The sequence below is a fragment of the Varroa jacobsoni genome, unplaced genomic scaffold (genome assembly GCF_002532875.2).
Source record: "Varroa jacobsoni isolate VJ856 unplaced genomic scaffold, vjacob_1.0 scaffold_1014, whole genome shotgun sequence".
Lineage (NCBI taxonomy): Eukaryota > Metazoa > Arthropoda > Arachnida > Mesostigmata > Varroidae > Varroa > Varroa jacobsoni.
In genome coordinates, this window is record NW_019213916.1 from 111,206 (window position 1) to 132,735 (window position 21,530).

General features: G+C 41.2%; 1 protein-coding gene across 2 annotated transcripts in view; it reads right to left on the reverse strand.

Moving 5' to 3' along the window:
• The window catches only part of LOC111265807 (WD repeat-containing protein 47), a 74,165-nt gene extending 52,648 nt beyond the window's left edge, over positions 1–21,517 (reverse strand). The window contains exons 1-8 of one of the 2 annotated variants that reach the window (XM_022842736.2): positions 20,834–21,517; positions 20,328–20,560; positions 19,494–19,651; positions 18,967–19,256; positions 17,964–18,743; positions 17,247–17,380; positions 16,736–16,863; positions 8,880–8,955 (exon numbers count right to left, since the gene is read on the reverse strand). In XM_022842736.2, coding sequence (XP_022698471.1) covers positions 8,880–8,955; positions 16,736–16,863; positions 17,247–17,380; positions 17,964–18,743; positions 18,967–19,256; positions 19,494–19,651; positions 20,328–20,560; positions 20,834–20,906 — 1,872 coding nt within the window. In that variant the 5' untranslated portion in view covers positions 20,907–21,517. The remainder of the gene's footprint in view (positions 1–8,879; positions 8,956–16,735; positions 16,864–17,246; positions 17,381–17,963; positions 18,744–18,966; positions 19,257–19,493; positions 19,652–20,327; positions 20,561–20,833) is intronic. The other variant, XM_022842737.2, reaches the window with a different exon arrangement.
• Positions 21,518–21,530: the final 13 nt, after the last annotated feature.

Here is a 21,530-nt window from a genome sequence, read left to right on the forward strand (position 1 = left end):
TCAATTACATTGTTCTAATCGTGCTAGTACAACGAGTCACAGGGGAAATCGTACTCGTAAAAGTAACTCGTGTGTTTCTGTTCCAGCAGCTTCGGTGGACTCTCGAGTTGTTGGTTTCGTCCGTCTTACCCGTGTGCGACTATTTGAATGTGCTCACAACGTTGGATTATTACTGTCAATTCAACCCTGGTGAAGCTGTCATTTGCGTCGGCAGCGCAGTGAGACTAAGTTATAGTGTCTAATTGCTTTCCTGTAGGAAAAGGTACGCACAAACTTTTAAAACTTTCTCACCTATTATGGATTGAGCTCTCGCTGTGGAGATGTTCGGTCTGTGCTGCTTCGCGCAGTCGGGGGGCAAGGAGCCCCCCAAGACGAAGCCACCGAACCTTCTCGAAGAGCCGGCCGAGAATCTTGAGGCGTTCAGGGAAGGATTACGTAGCATCTCGACCCCAGCCACGTCGTTTCAAAAGATCGGTCCTGACATGATCGGAGCAGGAAAAAGTTCCATCACATTGCCCCTACACATGCCTCAGTCGCAGACGTCTCAAAAAGGTAAGAAGGGGAAGACTGGAAGTGACGACATCATTCCCGCTCTTGATATCGAGGTATTCGAACGACGACAATTCGAGGCGTACAAGGAAGAGGTCGAGAAGCGACGTAGGCTTCAACTAATCGAACGTCAAATGGCCCTCTTCAACACGTGGGAGTTTTACAACGAGCAAGAGATGTGGGACTTGCTTGTCCGTTACAACCAGTACATACAAAGTGGACACCAAATTTTCCTTACGCCAATGCCAGACTGTCCTATTCACGGGCACTCGATCACGAGCAAACAACAGCAGCAGTCTAAACGTAGCCATAAGGCTCACAAGAAGCTCAAACAACGTCGAAGGCAGTCCGCGAGCAATCTTTCAGATGAGCAATCGAGCCCATACGCGTCGCAATACTCCGACAATCAGCGCAGCGATCGATCGCGGTCGAGTCTCATAAGTCGAGTCAGCGCTGAGATTCATTCGACGGAGAAAGCATCGATGGAATCTGTGCTGAAGATTATGACCACCGTAGATCAACCCCTACCCTCCGATGTGAGCGAGAAGGACAGTGGAATTGATAAAAACTCGATTAATTCGAGTATCGGCAACGGTTCGGATCGGTCTCTGAGAAAGTCACTCGATCATGAGCTTCACCAACGGCAGCCGATGCAGCCGCAGCTTCAATATAAAGGGTCCCCCGCTTCGTCGCATGAATCTGTAGGACGCAGCCCGAGTCCTCCGGTTCTTTCTTCCCCGCAGGCCGCAGAAAATGACTACGATTTAGACGTAGCAGCCAAACCTGAACAGGAAGATAAGCACGAATCAAGCGAATACCCTAATTATCCTGAAGGGATTTATTACGCTCGTAAAGACGTGGAACCTGATGCTGCGTTTGGTGCCATTTGGGAGAATTGCTCTTCAACTATTATCAACACGTACGAAGATATGGATCTGCAACGTCGAGGGTCGCTAGGAATAAACGTGCGTAAGCCTCGTCAACGCGATGAGTCCGATGAATTTGCCCCGCCTAGTGAACCCCGAACAGAGATTACGTATGGAAATCAAGAGCTAGAGGAAGCTCTTGTTTTAGCGACACCCACCGAAGATGATATCGAGTCGAACGAAAATGCATTGAATAGCATAGAGAAATGCTACACTGATAATAAAAGCCGAGGTCTTGATATCGATTGCCGAGACCTTCTCGAATGTAAGGGCGATCAGTGTTCGCCTTCGAAGGTAATGTTGCGCTCTTTAAATTTGTCCACTCATAATCTTACAGAGATCCCACAATCAAATGAGGACTCGCTTGAACGTAAAGACAGCTACTCGAAAGTGAATAAGGAAGAAATGAAGGTTTACGAACTTAGAGCGGACGTTCGAGATATCATGACCTCGTCACCACCGCTACACGTGAAACAGATTGAAGCCCTCGTCCAGGAAGATCAGGACTTCTATGACGACTCGCGGGGTCAAATCGAGAGCGAATCGCTCATAAAGTTAATAGAGCCAACAGTAAATAATGAAAACGGGAATTTTCAGGCAGATTTTTTGCCACAACAACAACAACAGCAGCAGATATTGCCTGATTCTCATCAGCCAATTCATAGGGCAGCGACGCCCAGTCCCCCGCGGACACCCCGAAGTCACTCACTTCCTCGTACAGTAAAACAAGGATCGTACAGCGACGAGCCTATGGTGGTTGACGAACAACCACGACGAAGTCAGAAGAAACCTGCTTTACCTATGCCTTCAGTCACCCAGGAAGGAACAGACGTTTTTGTTGGAGATGAAGGTGACAAAAAAATAGACGAAAGCCCGAAAATGTTCGAAATGCCAAAACTGAGAGATGCGTCTGAAAGGAAGATCACACCCATCGATGAGGAGAATGATGAATTGTCCATTCGGATGGAAATCCAAAAAATTATAACGAAGCTTCATAAGACCGGTGGTTGGCGTAAAGCTACTTCTACGCCAGGTGAACCCTATCTTACGCTTGACCTGCGCAAAGAAAGCAAGATTGATTTCGAACTACCTGTAGTCGATTTTGAGGTTCGTGCAAAAGAACTGTTGGTTTTAGTACCAGACCCACAGCAAGCTTCCACCGTTGCTGAGGGAGAACACGCCAAAGAACCGGAACGGTTGCCCGTGAACTGTGAACACAAAAGGGCCTATTCACAAATCGATGTGGAAGCTTTGGACTTTAAGAAGGCTCGAGAAGCTTTAAAGAAGTTCACTAACGACGGTTCGAACCCTCTGCTAAAGCAGGTACCCAACCGCTCCATTCCTATGCTCGTGGAAGAGACCCGTAAAGCGGCTGAAGCTTCGACGACGTCTATTAAAGCCAAGCTAACAAAAACCGTCTCTGCGCCGCCCAATTTGAAGACGCCGCAAGTCTCATCGCATCCACCACTGGCCAACGTTTCTGACCCGGCCGATTCGAAGGTACCCCAAGAGCCTTCTGAACCCTTCTCGGAGATCGCTGCTGCGGACGCCCATCAGGAAAGTGTTCGTGACGAGGAAGAGGACCGGATCAACTTTCAAGCCGCCCGAGAGACTTTACAGAAGCTGACCAGTCTCAACAACGGAATGTTCTTCATGACCGACCGTAAGAATCGACAAGCGTTTTAGTGCCAATCATCTTTGTGCCGTACATTTACGGTCCTATATATATCTAGCAGCTTTTGCTTGCTACAGCCCAACGGTTGGTCGGTTAATTTAGAACGAAATATACATAAGGGACCAAAGGTATTTTAGCTGCCGCAGTGTACTCTGCGCACAAATGACATCGATTCGAATATTTTAAGCTTAGTTACAGCACTTCGCTATTTTTAGCCGCTCACTGATCTACCGAAATAATCAATATGTTCGATACAAGGGCGCTGACGTGCGAAATGGCCGACCACGACACTGGCTAACTTCGCTCTTTCCGTTCTTTTTCACCCTTTCTTTCCGCGATCATTCAAGTTAATGAAGACGAAAATAACTTATTCTTTGTAGTCACATTGCAAAGCATACTCAGTCGTGAAAAAACTCTCAGGTTTTTTTAGGTTCTTCTGCGCGTCCACAGTTCTTTTACGAAAGAGAATATGGATAGGCCTCACAAACGAACGACATAAGCCATATATGTAGAACAACGGACAAAGTGTCGAGATGCTCGAACTTGCTTTTTGTCCACTTGATACTCCCGTGTTTCGAATATATGTCCGTTAATGAGTGCAACAACAATGTATGTCATAGTTGGACTGCCAACAAATAGTTATCTTAGCAGGGTGATCGGCCAACAAATCACGTGAACCCTATCGCGTAAATGCCAGTGTCAGGTTTGTGGACTTCCTCGCGGAGCTAAGCACGATCAGTGCAACGCCGCCACCTTTGCCCACAAGAGCCTCAACACCGGCGGTCAGTAGAAACCCAGTCTGACGAAATAAGGGGATCAATGGCCGTGCGAGCTACCGATGGTGGTATTCGATGATGTTAAACACGATCCTTGTGATGATGACAATAACCACTGAATAAATGCGCCACCGAGCGCCAACTAAATCTATCTCGATGTATTTATTTACTCATTTACTTCAAAAAAAACAAAAAAAAAAAACTTTAATTATCACTGTTATCAATATTCGTTCATAATGTTGACATATTTTGTCAAAAGTAACAATTGCGGCTGTTGATCGTTGTTACCCGCCATAATCTCTTGTGATGGACGGGTTGTCAGGAAAAAAACGAGGACAGCTGGTGCTAAGCGAAGCGGAAATTGTTTACAGTTAAAAAGAATCACTCAATGGTATCGCGCGTAAGGCATTATTGTATAACAAAAAAATCAAAGGTTATGTATGTATAATCTTTGCTAGTTTTTACCGATAGAATTTTTCTAATCTGTAATGACTTTGGAAATCGTAATTATAAACGAGAATGACACATAATGCAGAGAATTCACAACCAATTTATGTAAGCTTAATAATTACAGGCTAGTTAGGTTCAACAATTCCGTGACGAGATGCAATTTTGCAAACTCCCACTTATATCTGTTCCTGTATACAGAACTTCTTATTCGCTTTATCTTATCTGAGTAGTCGTTACAAACACGTTACAAATGGTACAAGCTTTGCAAATTCTTCTTGTATGGATGGATATATCTTCATTCAATCCCCATACAAGTTCGAAGACGCCTACAGAGAACGACAGATTTTTTCATCGGAACCCTCTTTATTTACCAGAAATTTATATGAAGGTTTATACGATAACTCTTGCGATTTGTCGTATTTTCTATTTTATCTATTTTCATTCTATCTCTCGTGATGATCTATGGTCGCAACAATTTTGATTTTGTTTTTTCTGTGTAAAATTTTTATATTAATAGAAAGAGGTGAAGGACAAGAGAAGGAAAGGCTAAAAAATCGTTAGTCAGCAAAAATGAAAACGCAAGTTCCTTCTGGTGGGTGTTCCCTATCTGTCTTCATCGTGGCCTTTTGCATATCACATGATCTGTGAAGGTATGTTAGCTTGTCCCCCCCATTCCCCTAACGGAACCTTTTTTAGCCGGAGCATAAAGGGTTTTTGAACCCGATGGTTCCATCTGTTACGTCACTCATGGTAATCAAGGCGCGGGTTTTATTCGAGCCCCTGGGTGTTAGTAATTGAACCGCCACCACCCCTTCACCCTGATATTCCCACAGAGCAATTACCCAGCCTTTCCACACCCAGGGAGAGTTAGAGAACCAGTCTTTGGTTTGCTTCGAATATTTTTTCGCTCATAGTTTCGATGAATCCAAAATGTTCATTGACGTAAGCAAGAAGAAAGCCGACGAGTTCGTCGCTGGATCGTCTAATCGTTCATTGCTCCATTCACGTCGTTCGTTACATGAGTAGGCGAAACGCTTGGCGCGCATCCCATCCATCCGAACTCTCGCTTAGATAACCAGAAGACAAAAAGTTAGACGTGTCTGCCAATTACAGACTCTTCTTAATAACAAAAAGCAGAGCTTTGCCTCGCTGAGTCTATTCCAAATTGGATAAGCTCAGCTAATTCAGTTCTCTTGTTCATCTCTAGAGCTAACCGACGCGTATAAAGTTAAAAAAAAATGTTGTTAGTCTATGGCATGATTTGCTCTTTCGTTCGTATATATGAGCTGAAATAATAAATATGGATAACAGATTTTAACTTTGGCGTAAAGATTTCACTACACTTTACAGCTGCTGCTGCTGCTAAAAATGTCAACAAAACGTCGAAATTGAATGACACAGTGGAGCAGATATCATCCAGTTAGCCTTTTCCGCAAATTGACCGACGATTTTCTCAAAATACTTCAACTCACAAGCACGCTTATTGGAACGCCAAACAAACGAGCCCACGAGAGACTGTTTGAGGTTGGTATGATTATATAATTTCTATTCAAATAACGTTCTCTACTCATACAAATTGTGTAGTTCTGCGTCGTTGGCGGGACTTGCAGAAGCGGAAACTTTTTATCTCCACGCTATTTGCTATTAAATAAATATACTCTGCTCGTACAGGCAGGTGTAATCCGCTAAGGGACTATCATGAGCTTGAAAATTTGTCAGGGAATTATCATAATTAACTACGCTTAGTGGGCCGATGTCTAAAACCTTGAAGAATACGATGACAACAAGCTTATAATTCATTACTGAGAACTCCTACTCGGCATCCCACAACGGTGGGCCTGACTAAAAACTAATTAAACTCCTAAAGTAAGTTCTATTTTTCAATTATTGTTCACTTTTTTATTTCTGATATTTTCGCTCTTCCTTTTAGCAATCCTTTATGCCATTATTGAAACGAATCAAAAGCTAACATCGCCTGGCCTTACACTAGACCAAAGAAAGAAAATAAATATAATAAAAGACAAGATTGCTACTAACCAGAAGGATGAATGGGCACCCATGGATGGAACGATACTTCATAGCTGCAACATATAAGTTCGTTTTTCCGCAAGTCTTAACACATTCGTGCGCTATAGTTCACTCAGCTAAGTTCTCAATTTTTTTTCCAACCTCCTGCAGACAGTTCTTTTGGTCCAATCGCTCGCTGATCTCAAGTCATCTTCGTGATTGTTGGCGGCGTCCATATTCTCACGTCGTGTAAACTCGTTGTACAAGAGGCACGAGCTTTAGGCAAAATGACGCAGATAGTCGTAGGAGAAATGGCCATAGAGCAACAGTTATTCTACCATCTGCCAATCTAAATGCACTACCTATCCCCCCACTATCACTGCCGCCACTATTTTTAACAGAATGGAACATCGTCGTCGTCGTCGTCGTCGCCGCCACATATAACGCTGCTACTGCGTCTGCCCGATAACCACGACCATTAACCGCCCGTTGCTAACACTGCTATCGCCATCGCCGGTCTTTACAGCGTCCTGCCTGCGCCCCTGCCTAGCGTAGTGCTTCTTGCCTTCAAAAGTAAATCGTCAGCGCTTCATTTAAGTTGAAAGCCACTGACATCGACATGATGCTAGCATGATGAAAAGCAGCAGTGGCAACGAAGGCCACAGACAATAACAAAAACAACAACAACAACGGCGGCAGTGGCGCGCCATTTCTCCTCCAGGCGCCTGCAGCGTCTGCCTGCTTTCGGATAACAGACTGAAGTTTTAACAAAACAAAATAAATCAGTTAATCCTATTGATTGTCCAACTTGTACGCAAATTACATCGGGCGGACTATTCGATGACGCACAGCCCATCAGACCGAACTCGGGATGCTATAACAGGAAAAATTGTTTTTTCAGGGTTCTGGAAAATTTTTCAGGTACATGTGAACGGAACGTACACAGATGAGTTAGAAACTAACAGCCAACAGCGCCAAGAACAGTGACGATTTTAAGAGACGTAAATGCGATTCAATAGGAACGCCTCCGTCCATCTTGTCTTATTAGCCTTTTGCGAAGGGGAAAGTTGAACTCCAGAGAGCTTTAGCTAGAAAACTGCCAGGGAACTCATAGACGTCTGCCGCCAGGTTTTTTTCTCGACTTCTTCCGTTTTAAGGAAATTTTCCTAAATTCGAATAACTCTTGTATATACGAAGAAAATTGTCAGTTTAGCTAAAATACGCGTTCCAGAATATCTCATGAGTAAGATTCATGAGTCGATTTTTGTGTCTGGGTAATTCAATAATCGATATTACTAACATTGCGTATTATATTATGCAATCTTAAAGCTTTTTCTTAGTTTAAAACCTCGTTACACAATTGCCCGTCAGAGGAAGAAACTCCAGCTGAATTTTGTTAATCTCTTTTAACAAAGTTTCAGTCTACGATCTCGTTGAGTCTAACCCACGTGGAGTCATCAATGATATATTGTTGCGATTGGGCCAAAACCAGCCTCTATTAATCTAGCTCCAGATCTTTTGAAACTTTCTTAAGGACTCTTCACTCTTTCAAAACCTAAACAATGGCCAGAACATTGGACCAAATCAAGTAGAAGCAATTAATGCAGCCCGTTGATCACGAGTCCTTTTTCAGCGGAACTAGTTAAATAAAGAATTACGGAATTTTTTTTCAAGGTTGGTACGATATTAAAGTCCAGAATGATTCCACGGAACAACTATTGTCAAGTTAGCGACTCAAGCGACGCTGAGTAGGCAACATCTGACCATTTGGTAAGGCTTACAACAGTGGTACCAGAGACAATTATTTGCTTGATGGTGACGCTCATCCTGCAGTTCCTACATACTTCGACGAAGAGAACGTGCATGTGATGGACTCGTTCGCTAACCATCACAGCATTATTGATACAACAATATAATGTGATGCGAAAATAACTAAAACACTAACATGAGACGATAATCAAGAATAATGTTTATTTCCATAATTTCCATAAACGATGCTTGAGGAAATCAGGAAGCGACACGTAAGTACATAGGTTTGTTGTTGTTGTTGTATACATATAGTTCACTTTACGACGCACTTTACAAAGTACAGATGGACGTTTGTCGTTTCTACAGGCTGTTGTAATTTCATGTTTTTATTAAAATTTCAAAACGTCGTTGGGCACCAAAACAAAGTGGTCCCAACAGAATTTCCCTGATGATATGTTTGATGCTTGCTTAAGATTTCCAAGAATCGATAATATGTCCACCGAAATTTAATCCCAGTTAGCGCCTCATTTTCTAACCTTACTTTTCAATAGTTCAAATATCAAGCAGCTTAAGCCAAATGAAGTGACGTATATTATCGTCTAGCTATTGCATACTGAACAACGACAGTAAGAGAAAAGACAACAAAAAAAGAGCATGACAATTTCATACTCTTCGTAAAATCAGGCTAGGATTTCTACAGAAACATAGTAGCCAATACCACACCTGCAAAAGAGTCCATGTACTCACCCTATTCTGTTGTTGTGTTTGCTCTTGAGGTCCAGTGGGACAAGTTTGCAGCATCGTTGATCCTTTGCCAGAGGACCTGTAAACGATATGAGATTTAGGTAAGAAACACGTTGTCTTTACGCTTTTTGGCCTTATCAAAGTAAACTACACTTTAATTAGAAGAGAAACACTTCACTGTTAACGAAGCTAGGGCTATAACCCAGAAAAATAATTTCGGTAAACAGAAATAAAACCAAAACAAAAGCTAACGGTCATCACTTTTTATGCTGCTAGGATTTTTCGTATGGCGTAATGAGTGTATTGTAATAAGAGAGAGTAGATGATACAATTTTCCACCACGGCTCGTCACGTAAATATGTTAACTAATTATTGATATGTTAAATTATTGTATAAACGAAACTTGTTTATTTCATATCTTTCCTTCTTAAATTTTAGACATGTTGGCATTCGTGTGCCGGCAAGCTTTTACTTTCACCCCACACGGCTGTCGTCGTCGTCGTTTTGCCTACGAATTTTTGTTCTTCTTCTTTCGACTCTAATATTTTTAGCATCTATTTTGTTTTACATTTTCCACATTGTGCAAAAACTACGAAAGCAAGCCAGAGTACTTGTACCGCTTGCAATCTGTAGCTAAAAGATGTAATCTAAAACAATCATCTTTCTTTAAAAATGACGAAAAGCGAGTCGAGTACATCTTTTAGGTAGAATAATGTCATTTTGAAACTTAGCTCACCCCTACTGAACGGCATCCTACGCTATACACGCCTCGTCCTGCACTATTAGCACACAAGGCACCGAAGCAAAAAGCAGTTAAAAAAAAAAGTGCCATTTTTTACGCACCAATTTAATATCACAGTTCGATCACTACTACGCCAGACACTTTCGCCAGAACTTCTAATATTGTGCTAGACACCTCTTGATTGCTCGTTCGGCGTCGTCCGTATCAACATCGCCAGTGCTATCATCATTTTCGTTGCTGTCCTACCGCCTGCTGACCTAACCGCCAACGCTTAAGAACCGGCTTCGTTCTAGGCCTTCGGCGTGCTCTTTCTTGCTTCCTTCCAGATTGCACCGGCGCTGTGATCGTGATTGCGCATTGGAGTAACGTGTGTTGCTTAGGAAACACTTATTGGTTTATGTTCGACTCTGGGCAGAGACACACTTCTTTCGTACTGGGAAGAACCACTCATCTGAAGTAGTGCCTAACAGTTTAAGTACCGAGCATGAAAAACAAGACGTTGTTCTATCTGATGTAGCGCCAGTCGGCTACCCGCTGGAGCAACATCAGCATTAAACCCCAGACCACGCGAAGCGTGAAAGGTGATAAGAATATTTCAAGAGGTCAACTAACTGATGAATTAAACCGAGTAGCACCGACGGCAATAGCAATAGCTGTGGTACTATCGCGAGATCGGTTTATCGCAGTTGTTGTCACCACAACTGCCGCCGGCATTGGTCAGTCTAACGACCAGACCCAGGCGCTGTTTGCAACATTACTCTCCGCGTATAGTACACACTCAAGAGCTACTTCCGCCCCCGCATTCGTTTTATGCCATTATGCTATCTGGGTATCTTGCTACGCTATAAAAAAGGGTTCGTTCGCAGACGAATCTACCCTGTTACCCCTACCAATAAATGAACCTATATGTCACGGGAGCTACAAGGTAGGAACATTCAAAGATACGTGCAACGTACAATCGTACGTCACTAGCCGTGCTGGTTATTAACCCGACGGGTGGCTGAGCGCTCTCAAAGGGCTTAGATCTGGCTGCATATTGTATGCATACATACATACACCTGCTATCACGACCAGTTACAATTATTATTTAACCTAGCATATGTTGCAGATGCTTAACGCGATCATCAGAACGCCTTTTACTAACCTGTAACGGTTCGTAACCGCTCATGCTCCCGATGAAGTTTATCTTTTGAGTTCCATATTGATACTGATGTAAAAAGTATGGTATATTTCTGAAAGGTACTGTTCTGTTTGCATAGGAAGGATTATTAGTTCTAGGGATAATCCGCCTTTCGTTTTCTCAATACCTCGTTCAGTCTAATTAGACGCTAGCGTGACTATGAGTTAGGTCAGAAAGGTATCGCATCAACACGTGTAAACTCTATATACTCCCGGATACGATTACGTTGGGCAGTTCAACTGGCTGATTGATTTCTCATCTAACAAGCGTTTAGTATCGTTCATCGTTATTTAGTTCTTAACCTAACAACAACGCAAGTAAAAAGAAACATTAAAGAAGAGACGACAGATCTTACATATTACAGGTCCAATTGGATGCTAGACATCATTGCTAGCAGAGCTAATGCTCGGCTGCAACCTAGGTTACGTTGTTATAATCAGATGCCCTAATAGATAGTAATAGTGATTATTGGAATTTACAGAGGCTATGCTAAAGGTGGTTATTGCAAATATTTACTAGATCTCCTAACGTCCGTGCAGGCCTCTGTATGTGTTCATGTCAACCCTCAGTCTGGACTGCTCGACGCCGGCCGGACGAACGAATATTGTGTAGACTACATATATTTGCTATAGAATCGCAAGTAGAAGAACAGGGACGGCGGCGCTTTTACTCCCATCCCACACCGCGCAAAGCAAGAAACAGCTAAATAAAGCAGATCTACTGGCCGTTATTATAATAAATACGCAAGTGAATGCAAGCGATGAGAGGGCAGGCACTATAATCAACGCACAGTATAAATCGAGAACAAAGGAGCAAGGGAAAAAAGGAGAAGAACTACAAGAGGGAAAACCAGCGATCCGCAACAAAGTTAAACAGCGACCATTTCTTCTTAGTTGGGCCGCCCCCAAATGTTTTTGATTGCGGCTACGACTTAACAAAAATAGATCGACAACAGATAAAATTTGCTGAGATTAGATTTTTCCGAAACATTCACAGACACATTTTTCACATAAAAATAGCGTTTCCGCTTTCCACGGCGAAAAGTGCTAGTCAAATAGATAACAAACATTCTCGGCGTCGGGGCAGCAAAGACTGACCATGTGAGGAAAAAATAATTGCGACCATAAATCATTAAATATGATACATATGAATCAAACATGCCTAATAAAAGAAGAAAGGGAAGTATCGGTGCTGGGTTTGAGTCGTTTCAAAAAATCTTAAAGGCGTTTTTTTTCTTTGCTGGATTATAACAGGATAATCAAAGCATTTTTAGAACTTAATACTTCTTACATGGTTGGGTAGAATCTCAGCATTTTGTCTAACTTCGTATTTAGGTATAAACTAATGATTGCGAAAAGCTTTAGCACATGTTATCAAGGTGAAGAATAGAGTGATTTATATATATAATTGGTTGGCGTATTCACTCGAAATACCTGTACCAGTTCCTACGATGGCTTCAAAGATAACCTCACATACTTACTTCATCACTTCTATGCGTACTTAGACTGAACGTAGATGAACAAGCATTACCATAAACGTAGTGAGGTGGCTTGATTTTATTTGGCAATCATTCGGTTCACTGTTCGCCCTTTGCTTAAAGGATTTGCCTTACATGCGTCTTCTACTACAAAGCCTGCTAATTGGTAATGTGTTCGCCAACGATGTTAACGATAGCAAAGTATACACGTCTCGGGTAGAAAAACCTCCTCCAGTAAACGAGGTAACACTGGATCAGCGAAAAAAGTTCTCAAAATCACAGTGAAGAGTAAACGTAACTAGGACGGGGAAGACTCCATGAACAATAAACCCAATCGAGTACGATAGGAACATATGGTGAAAGCTCGCTGGTTTACATCAAAGCTTCAAATAGGAGTGTCGATCGCCTACAGCAAATCATTATGTCATTCTAGACGATATTGTTTCCCGCTACTTTACCTGTCGTATTATATATATATAATATATGTTACACTAAAAAGTTGTTGCAGCCGACTCTGCCAGACGTACGCATGAGCTGATCTGCTTAGCTGAGTGACATCAGATCGTATGACTCATATTAAAGCAAATGGATATTGTTGTGGTGCCAAACGCACGCATATCAGATTTCGTACTGAACCATGCACTTATGCGTACAAAATCGACTGCATGGCCATGGATCATGGATGAGCCAAATTGCTAGTGCATTTTGTAATTTACGTCGGAGTGTTATTATGGTCCAATTTGGGCATGTACAAAACTGTTAAGCTACCCAGCACTGAACTGTCACGCTCGAAAGCTAGATCTGGTTATTGCTTGCTTCAAGTGTCACCACTGTCAGTGGGCGTCACCCGTAACAACTAGCGCTGGGCGACAAGAAGAAGGGTCACGCTAGGTCGTCCAAGTAGTTGCGTTACAGTGCTTCACAGATCATGTCTGCTTGATGCAAGGCACATCTTATTCAGGAGATCATGTCACCGAACAACCGGTAATCACCAATTAGCTTTTATTTCAGACACTGAACACGGATACGGGCTTTAGGCTTGGATACAGCAAAACCTAAAAGACCCATGTGTAAACGAACGTCTTCAATAGGAAATCAATACGGAACAAGTATATGCGCAAATCTATAATGCATACTCTGATACAGAACTCTGATACAACACAAGTAACGGACTTTTACGCCAGACCGCATGACTTTTATTTTCGAGCATACCTAATACAATGCCCTTCACTATGACGTAGTGACATTGTTGCACTTGACAACATATTGTTGATAAAATATATTGAGAGACTAAGTTAACTCTATCGACTTCTATGTATATATATATATATATATATATATCAAGTCCTGTATGGAAAATCAGCTCAGACATACGCTAGTGGTTAACGTTTTATGGCACCCATATTGCATTAACTGGTTGCTTACGCTCACTATAGCATGCCGCAATTGCGCAATTTAAAATACGTTGAGATGAGCCTAAAACATTGCTTAGGGTTAGACTAAATTAATATCGATGATACCCGCAGATATTGACGTACTTACAGAACTTCAAGTACATAATAAATGTGAAGATACGCTCTTCCAGAAAGAACGGAATAATATTATATATATTTTTTTTACTAAGCTAAAAAGGGTCAAGTACATACGTTGAGGTGAGAAATGTGTCTGCCATATTCCTATTGAGCGTTAAATAACGTTCTTTATTGTAACTTCCTATCACTTATTCGTCAAACATTTGGATAAAACTTGATGAACATGCTACCCTTCAGTTTTTTAACATCTTATCTAGTGGACAATGTGGCACTTCAGTTGTTTTGGTTTTTATTCAATTATATTCTAGCTTATGTCACCGAAGTTGCCTATTCTTTAAACTTCGAAGAATAATCTGTCTGCCAATAAGAACCTACGGAGGTCAAGGCTAACGCAGTTACAATGCGTTCGCCCATCTATTTTAGATTACTACGTGCCAACCTACCACCAAAGTCCCTTCACCACTATTGTAATAAAGCAATCCGAAATAATATTATAATACTATCATTTTTCAATGTGAAGATTTATGTCTTTTTTTTTGAATATTTTTTTTGAAAAAATCAATTTGAAAAAATCACTCGGAGCTATTTTGCTGTTAATTAATCTACCTAGACCCTGAACCACTGCGAACAATGAGGTGAACAAGTGTCAAAAAAAATTGAAGTTGCTGTATCATTATTTTTATTATTATGAGTTGCAGCTAGAATTTGTTTGTCTTGAAACAAAGTTCTGCTGGGTACCTTATCGAAAGGTATTTAATCTGTCTTGACGACCTCGAATGAAATATATACCTGCACGAAGCATTTGAGGACGAGAATTGATTTTCGGAAACTATTGAAACACCCAAAAACATCAGATTAGAACATAAACAGGTTCGGTGTCTTTGTAACGTTCCCTTTCCCTTTCGCCTCTCCACTGATTATTTACTTTCATTACGTATGGTATTCGAAAAGGCTTTCTCCCTCTTTCTCTGTAAGCCCGTTATGATCTAATTGTGCAATGAACGAAATATTATGTCAACTTTAGGTTCCAAAAAAATTTCGTAAACTGGGCAAGAAGATGAACTGCAGACTGTCAACAGACAATTTTGGAATTCACTCAAAGATTACAGCTTGGGTATCTTATGAACTAAATGAAACGTGATTTCTCATTGCCTCTTAAAACGTTGCCTAGCTTCGAAAAATACGCAATCGCAGTAACAAGTTTCTACACAGAATTGTCACCGGTGATGGGGAGAAATATCTCTAAGTCGATTTAAGGCATGGAAAGGAATGGGTAGCTCTGAGCTAAACTGGGTCTTCATCCCAAGAAGGCATTGATTGGCCTTCAACCTGGGAAATACCTGAGAGGAACACGGCACTCGACAAGGATTTATATATCGCCTAGTTGCATCGAGTAAAAGAGGTTATCCAACGGAAAAGACCCGATAGACGAACTAAAGTCATCCTTCCCCCCTAGAATGCCAGCCAAAGCTTGGGAAGGATTATAAAAGCCACTCTGCAAGAACCTGAATCGGAAGTTCTTTTGCATTTATATCCTGTAGACTTCACCTTGACGGATTGTCATCTCTTTCAATCATTGGCAAACGAAGCTATGAACCATACGTCTGACAATGACGAGGATGTCAAAACCTGTTGGAGGAGCTTTTCAATACCGGATCTAAACATTTCCATCAAGCAGTCACTGATTGACAAATGGGAGAAGGTTTGATGATGGCGAATGCAAAAATTAATTTGTCGCTAGAACTCCCAACCTAATATTATGTCTATCTGCACTCACAGTTTTGACGTAATTATAACGTGCAGTAGGATAAAAAAAATTGTACAGAACTATGCATGTCCATGCAGACTAATCTCTAAGAAGCAAATCTATACATTGCAGATACATTTATTTATGCAAGATCACATAAAGAAACAAGATAAATGTAGACACATTATTATTATTAGTTATGAAATCCTCTTCTGGTATTATGTCTGTTCAATTTAAGGGCTCGATTATCTCTGAGGCCCGAGCAGCTCACCTAAAAAGATGCTTACTTGCCGCCCAGAATGCATTTCCCTGAGTTTAAGCTAGGATGTTCTCTTAGATGTGACCCTAGATTTTCTGCTATTAAGACATGGAGAGCTTCAATGATAAAATTCTACTGAATATAACATTTTTAAGTCCATGATTTTTTTTTTGCTTCAAAACGCGAGATTTTTTTGTTTCATAATGAGGAAAACAAGGATGACGCGTATCAACAAGATTATCGCGTGTTTTAAAAATTATTTCAAATTCTATGTTAGTAGCAAAAGGAAGTTTCTTTCGACACTCACTAGCGATCTTGGCATTCTAATGTAAATTACTATTAAACGATCACTTATCAAAGGCTGGATATAGAACTTCATAATAAAAAAATCCTTTTAAAGAACAAATAAGCAATTAATAGTATCTATATACTATCTAGTGGGTCAACGAAAAGTAACTCCATAAATTCATCAATCTGCATTAGCCACATCATGAACTATAGAGCCCAGCAAATATTTTGTAGCAAGCACTTAGTCAATAACTCACAAACAATTAATCAGTATAATTTTAAACAAATCTGTTATACTTTCTACATGCCAACGAATAATATTTTCGAAGTTTTTAAAGGTTACTAGCCTGTAACCAAAACGATATACCAGTTTGGAAGCAGACTACAAATAGAATTTTACACAAATTCGTAGCACAACTTTACGCTAGTGTACGAATCCGGTTAGTTCTTTAATGTATTGCGTTTGATTATGAAGTTAAAACTGATCCAATGCAAAAAAATATTTTTTTTTTATATTGACCTACTAATATTAATAACAATAACAGCATCAATAACATGACAACAGTAAGGAAGTCTACATATAGACAGGTAATAATTACAACAGAAATACATGCATCATCGCATTTTCTCTCACCAGGATGTCTCATTGGACTTGCAAGAGCTCCTCGAGGAAGACAATCGTTCATCCTCTTTCTCGCGTTCACGTTCAATGATACTTCGCCGTTTGTCTTCATCTCGTCGCTCCGACTGAAACACAGTTACCTAGTGGAACAGTTCCAAGAATCTTCAATATACTATAAAAGGTCTTAAAACAATTAACTTTAAAACATCTCATTACCGGATCTTATTGCTTCTTTGGGTTTAGAGGAAGTAATATAAGGATTTACGTTATGTTTTGTTCACATTTTGCAGTCACTATTTTGTACACGACATACGATGCCTGTTAAGTATGATTTTTCCCAGCAAAATGTTACATAAGCACTTCTTATCTAATTGATGTTCTGCTGTATTTTTAGTTTTGTCAGTAAAATTTCTATTCTTTTCATTAATGGAAGTACGCAGCTCAGGAAAGTAAAGAGTAAAATTGCACTTTTCTAACCTACTGATAATAGGGGCTAATAAACACAAACTAAATTTCAACGTACCTGCGAAGCTCTGGAATCCCTCAAGGAAGTAATGACGCCCGTCGTTGGCGACGTCATACTTGGTGAGTGCGAACTGGGAGGCCCGTGGGAGGTGTAGAACGGAGCTGCGGGGAGTGGGATCGATCCCACAGCCACTATATTAGATGCAACAATCAGAACGTTGTTGTTATTTGAAAGAAGTCGGCAAAGTACATACCTGCTTAAAAGCGAAGTTTAATGAATTTAGGACTGCAAAAATGCCAACGTCACTAGGTTAGATGAGAAATGCCAATACTTTGAGGTAAAAGCCTCTCCCTAATACGCAAACCAAGGTGTATAGCGGGAAAAATATTAGTAGACAATCAATAACTCCTGCATAGAACATTTTCGGAACTACAACCGTATTAGCAACAAGTGCTACTTAAACTTACTGAAATACTTCTGAAAATGATTTAGATAATATCCATTCTCCATCTTCTAAAGCAACGCCTAAACCAATAAACCTAGAGCATAGCCCGATAATGCCTATGCCGTTGTAGGGACCAATGTTGGAGATATGACGAGAAGCTAGCAAATGATATTCACACTGGTCAAGCGTCATTGTGCGATAAGCCGAGTTACCAATCGAAATCATTTGAGTCTCGGCTGCATATCAAATTCGAGACCTCAAGGCGGTCCGTCCGGTGCCCTATTTATGCCAATAATCAAATTTATCTCCATATTAGTTAATGGACTAACCTCGTGGAATAGGTTCCTGTATTTGATTGACTTGTGACGCTCCCAACTTCGTCTTCTTTGGTGTTGTATTCTGGATCTGAGTAGTGACGTTGTTATTAGAAGATTTGTTTGTTTGGCCTTTCTGCTGCGCCGTTTGCCGTGGCGTGCCATCGGTTGCGGGCGTTTTCACATCCTCGACGAGGGTTTCCAGCTTCTGGCGTTGCTTTTGGAATTCTTTCCAAAGGACATTTGTGTCGGTGTCTTCCTGTTGCGGCATCGAGACCGGTACTGGACTGACCACCCTCGAGGTTTTGTGAACTGGGGACGTCTTCGGGGGCGTTTCATCCTGCGTTCTGGCCTGGAATTCACTATTAAGCTTCGTCGTGCTTTGGTTAAGAGCAAGGTCAGTCGTACTAGCAAACAACTTGTCGACGGACGTTGTCATGACTTTTGCGCCGGTCAGGTGGAAACTGCTCTTGGAGAGGTCCCCGTAAGTGGAACCAGACAAAATGCCTGAGAGGGATAGGCGACTCTGTTCCATCGATGTTAGCATCATCAGTGATCGAGACATCATCTCTAGGCCACCCTGTGACCTCTGGAAGGGCACGTGTGAGTGAGGGAACACAGCTCGTGGTTTCACCGGCGTTCCCAAAATGTGCTCCGCCCATTGGGCGTCCAAAACCGGTTTTTCCATCTGAGCAACATCAATCTTCAGCGTCTTCTGCTCGAACGGGTGGCTGAACGATTCGTTGGGTAGAGCTTGCAACCAGGAGAAAAGGCCTAAGTCCGCACCAGAAAATCCTGCACCGTTTTGCGAACGTAACGTATGTATATAATTAGTATCAATACTAATAGTGCATTTGTAAGTAAAAATATAAATATGCGCAAATTGTGCTGATGGAAACCGGCTTCGTCTCTATTATGTCATTCTCTATATGTGCTCCACTAAAAGTGCGACAACAAATTTCCTCCTCAAAATGGTTTAAATAGAGTGCTGTGAAAAGATATGAACAGCCAGCTTTACCGTTGGAATTGCTGAAGACAGTTCCGAATTGAATGATTCTCGAGGCGGCATCCACTTTTTGAGCTCCGGCCTTCTCCGGGGTTGCGTTCTCCGCCGTTGCCCGGTTCTGGCAGAAGGCAACGCAGGCCTCGTAAACAAGACCCTTGATAACCAGCTGGAGTAGACGATCGTGCTTTGAGTGTCGTGGCACACCACTAGTAGCACTTCCACCTCCTGCCATCACTTGTGCACTACCTGGGGCTGGTAGAAACTTCTCAACTAGCGGACACAACTGCGAAAAACAGCGGATTCTGAAAAAAAAAATTATTTTATCCGATAAAATAGATTGGTAATATTTTTGTATGTCGATTGGTAATAGATTGCTGTATATAGAATCAATTCATGGCAAAAGATAATTTGCAGAACTGCCCAATTCTATGATGTAGATTAACGAGAATGTAGAGACAGCCAAGGTTAGCAAATAGAACAGTTACATTTTCAAAATGTATGATATTTTGAAATATGAAATTATAAAACAATACACAAACCTAGCATTACTGGGGTTCCAGTGTTTATAGTCCATATGGTCGCATAGCTTTGGGTAAGCTAATAGGAGACATAAAGAGTTGTAAGCCTCCTTAGATGGAGCCACCGCTTCGAGATCATTCAACGTAGACACCATCTCGTCGACGTTCATTTCTTGCGGCTGAAACAGAGATATGGAGCGCCTTCTAGATATTTCGCATCGGTAATATCTTTGTATAACAAGTCTAAACTCATCAGCTAATCTAGCGCCTATCCAACGGTATTATCAACGGAAGATCCTTAACCTTTTGCTATGACAACCGCGATAAAGGCAAAAGATATTTACTTCCGTATCGTATAATATTATATTATTTGCTCTATAAACAATGGCAGGAATATTTAAATACGTGTATTTTTTTATTTTTTAATTAATGACAGACAAAGAGAGAAAAAACCTGGGACGAAAAGTTAATGTAAGTCCTTTAATAAAACATAACTTACGACTTGAACTGTAGCAGGAAAAACAGATTTAGAAGCAAAGTTACTTCGCTTTTTTGTACAGGCATATACAAATCCAACATTTTTCAATAAAAATAAAAATTATAGAATGGAACAGAGTGAAATTTTTACATTCCTTATTTATGATTGGTTTCATCGCTGTCGCTCTATTGAAAGCCCTGCGCGAATATCGGCTGTTTGTGTTATTAATTGTTTACGTGTTGTATTGTTTGTTCTGACTTTACATTGTTTCTCTTCTTACTACTATCATACGATAGAGTGCAAAAATGTCTCCATTATCAGACTGGCTATTATTTTTAGGTACAGAAAATACACACAGATTTAACTGCTTGATTTACCTGAATTAAACCTGTCTCTCCCCGAATACATAAAAGTTCAAGGAATTTATGCTTCAGGACGACATATTTAAATCTCCGAGCATCAAAGCTCTCTACGTGTTCAAGCGGTTGAACAAAGTCAAGCACGGCGTCCCATTGACCATCAAGGACAAGCTGTCGTAAAAAAAGTAGATCGTCCGAGAAGACGCCATTTACGAGTCCTGTTTCACGTTCAAGGGCCAGCTGGCTAATACCTAATATCAGACAGAAGGTAGAGAAACTTATTATTAGAATAAACTCCATGCACCCACCGACTGCGACCGGGTAGTCTGCCATAAGAGGAATTCGCAAATCCAATCAATTTTTTTATACACATTTAGCAGTACGCAAATATAAAAAAAATATCTGCTTCTCAATTGTTTCTGTACGTCCACAACAAACGGTTTTTAGAAGACTATGTAGGACAACAATGAGTACAAACTTATCATGTATAAATTAGCTGGCAGGTAAAGCAGCTCTCTACTTACCAAGCTCTCGTTTCTGCAGGAACTCAAGCACGAGACAGATAACGTCCTCCTCACGAATCTGTAGCTGTGGCATCTTGCACAGTAAAGTAGATTTCTGGCTTTAACTAGACTTTATTTTGCTGCTGTTGTAATCATTACTACAAGTCGATTGATACGATTATTTCTCGGCTTCGACGATAACGGATGACGCAGTGGCGGCCGATATGGTCTTGCTAGTTTTTGCCTCTATTATTAGTGTTGCTACCCTTATCGTCGCCGTTAGTAGTTCGTTAATGGCCTTTTTTTGCGTTTAATTCCTTTTTGTCTCACCGGTATAAACTCTGTGTATATATGTCTATAGATATGGCGTGGAGCCACGTTCGAACGTCTCTATCTGCGCCATAACCATCACAGCTGGCATTGTCCCTACTGAAGCAACTGCGAGATCCACCAAGCACAACCTATATAGGTGCCTCGTAAGCTGAAGTCATAAGCTCGTGCTGGGCCGAACTTTATGTTTCTATTTATTGCTGGTTACGATTTTCTCCCATTTGTATCACTTTTTACGTGGCGTTTGCTACACCTGTTAGCAGCGGCTGCTACAATTGGATGGCGCGCCTTTAGTGCACAAAGTTCCGGACTGACTTTTTTCGTGTCTATGATAGATAAATGGGATGTATTTGTTGTTTGGTTCCCTTCGGCCCTCTATACCTTCTAT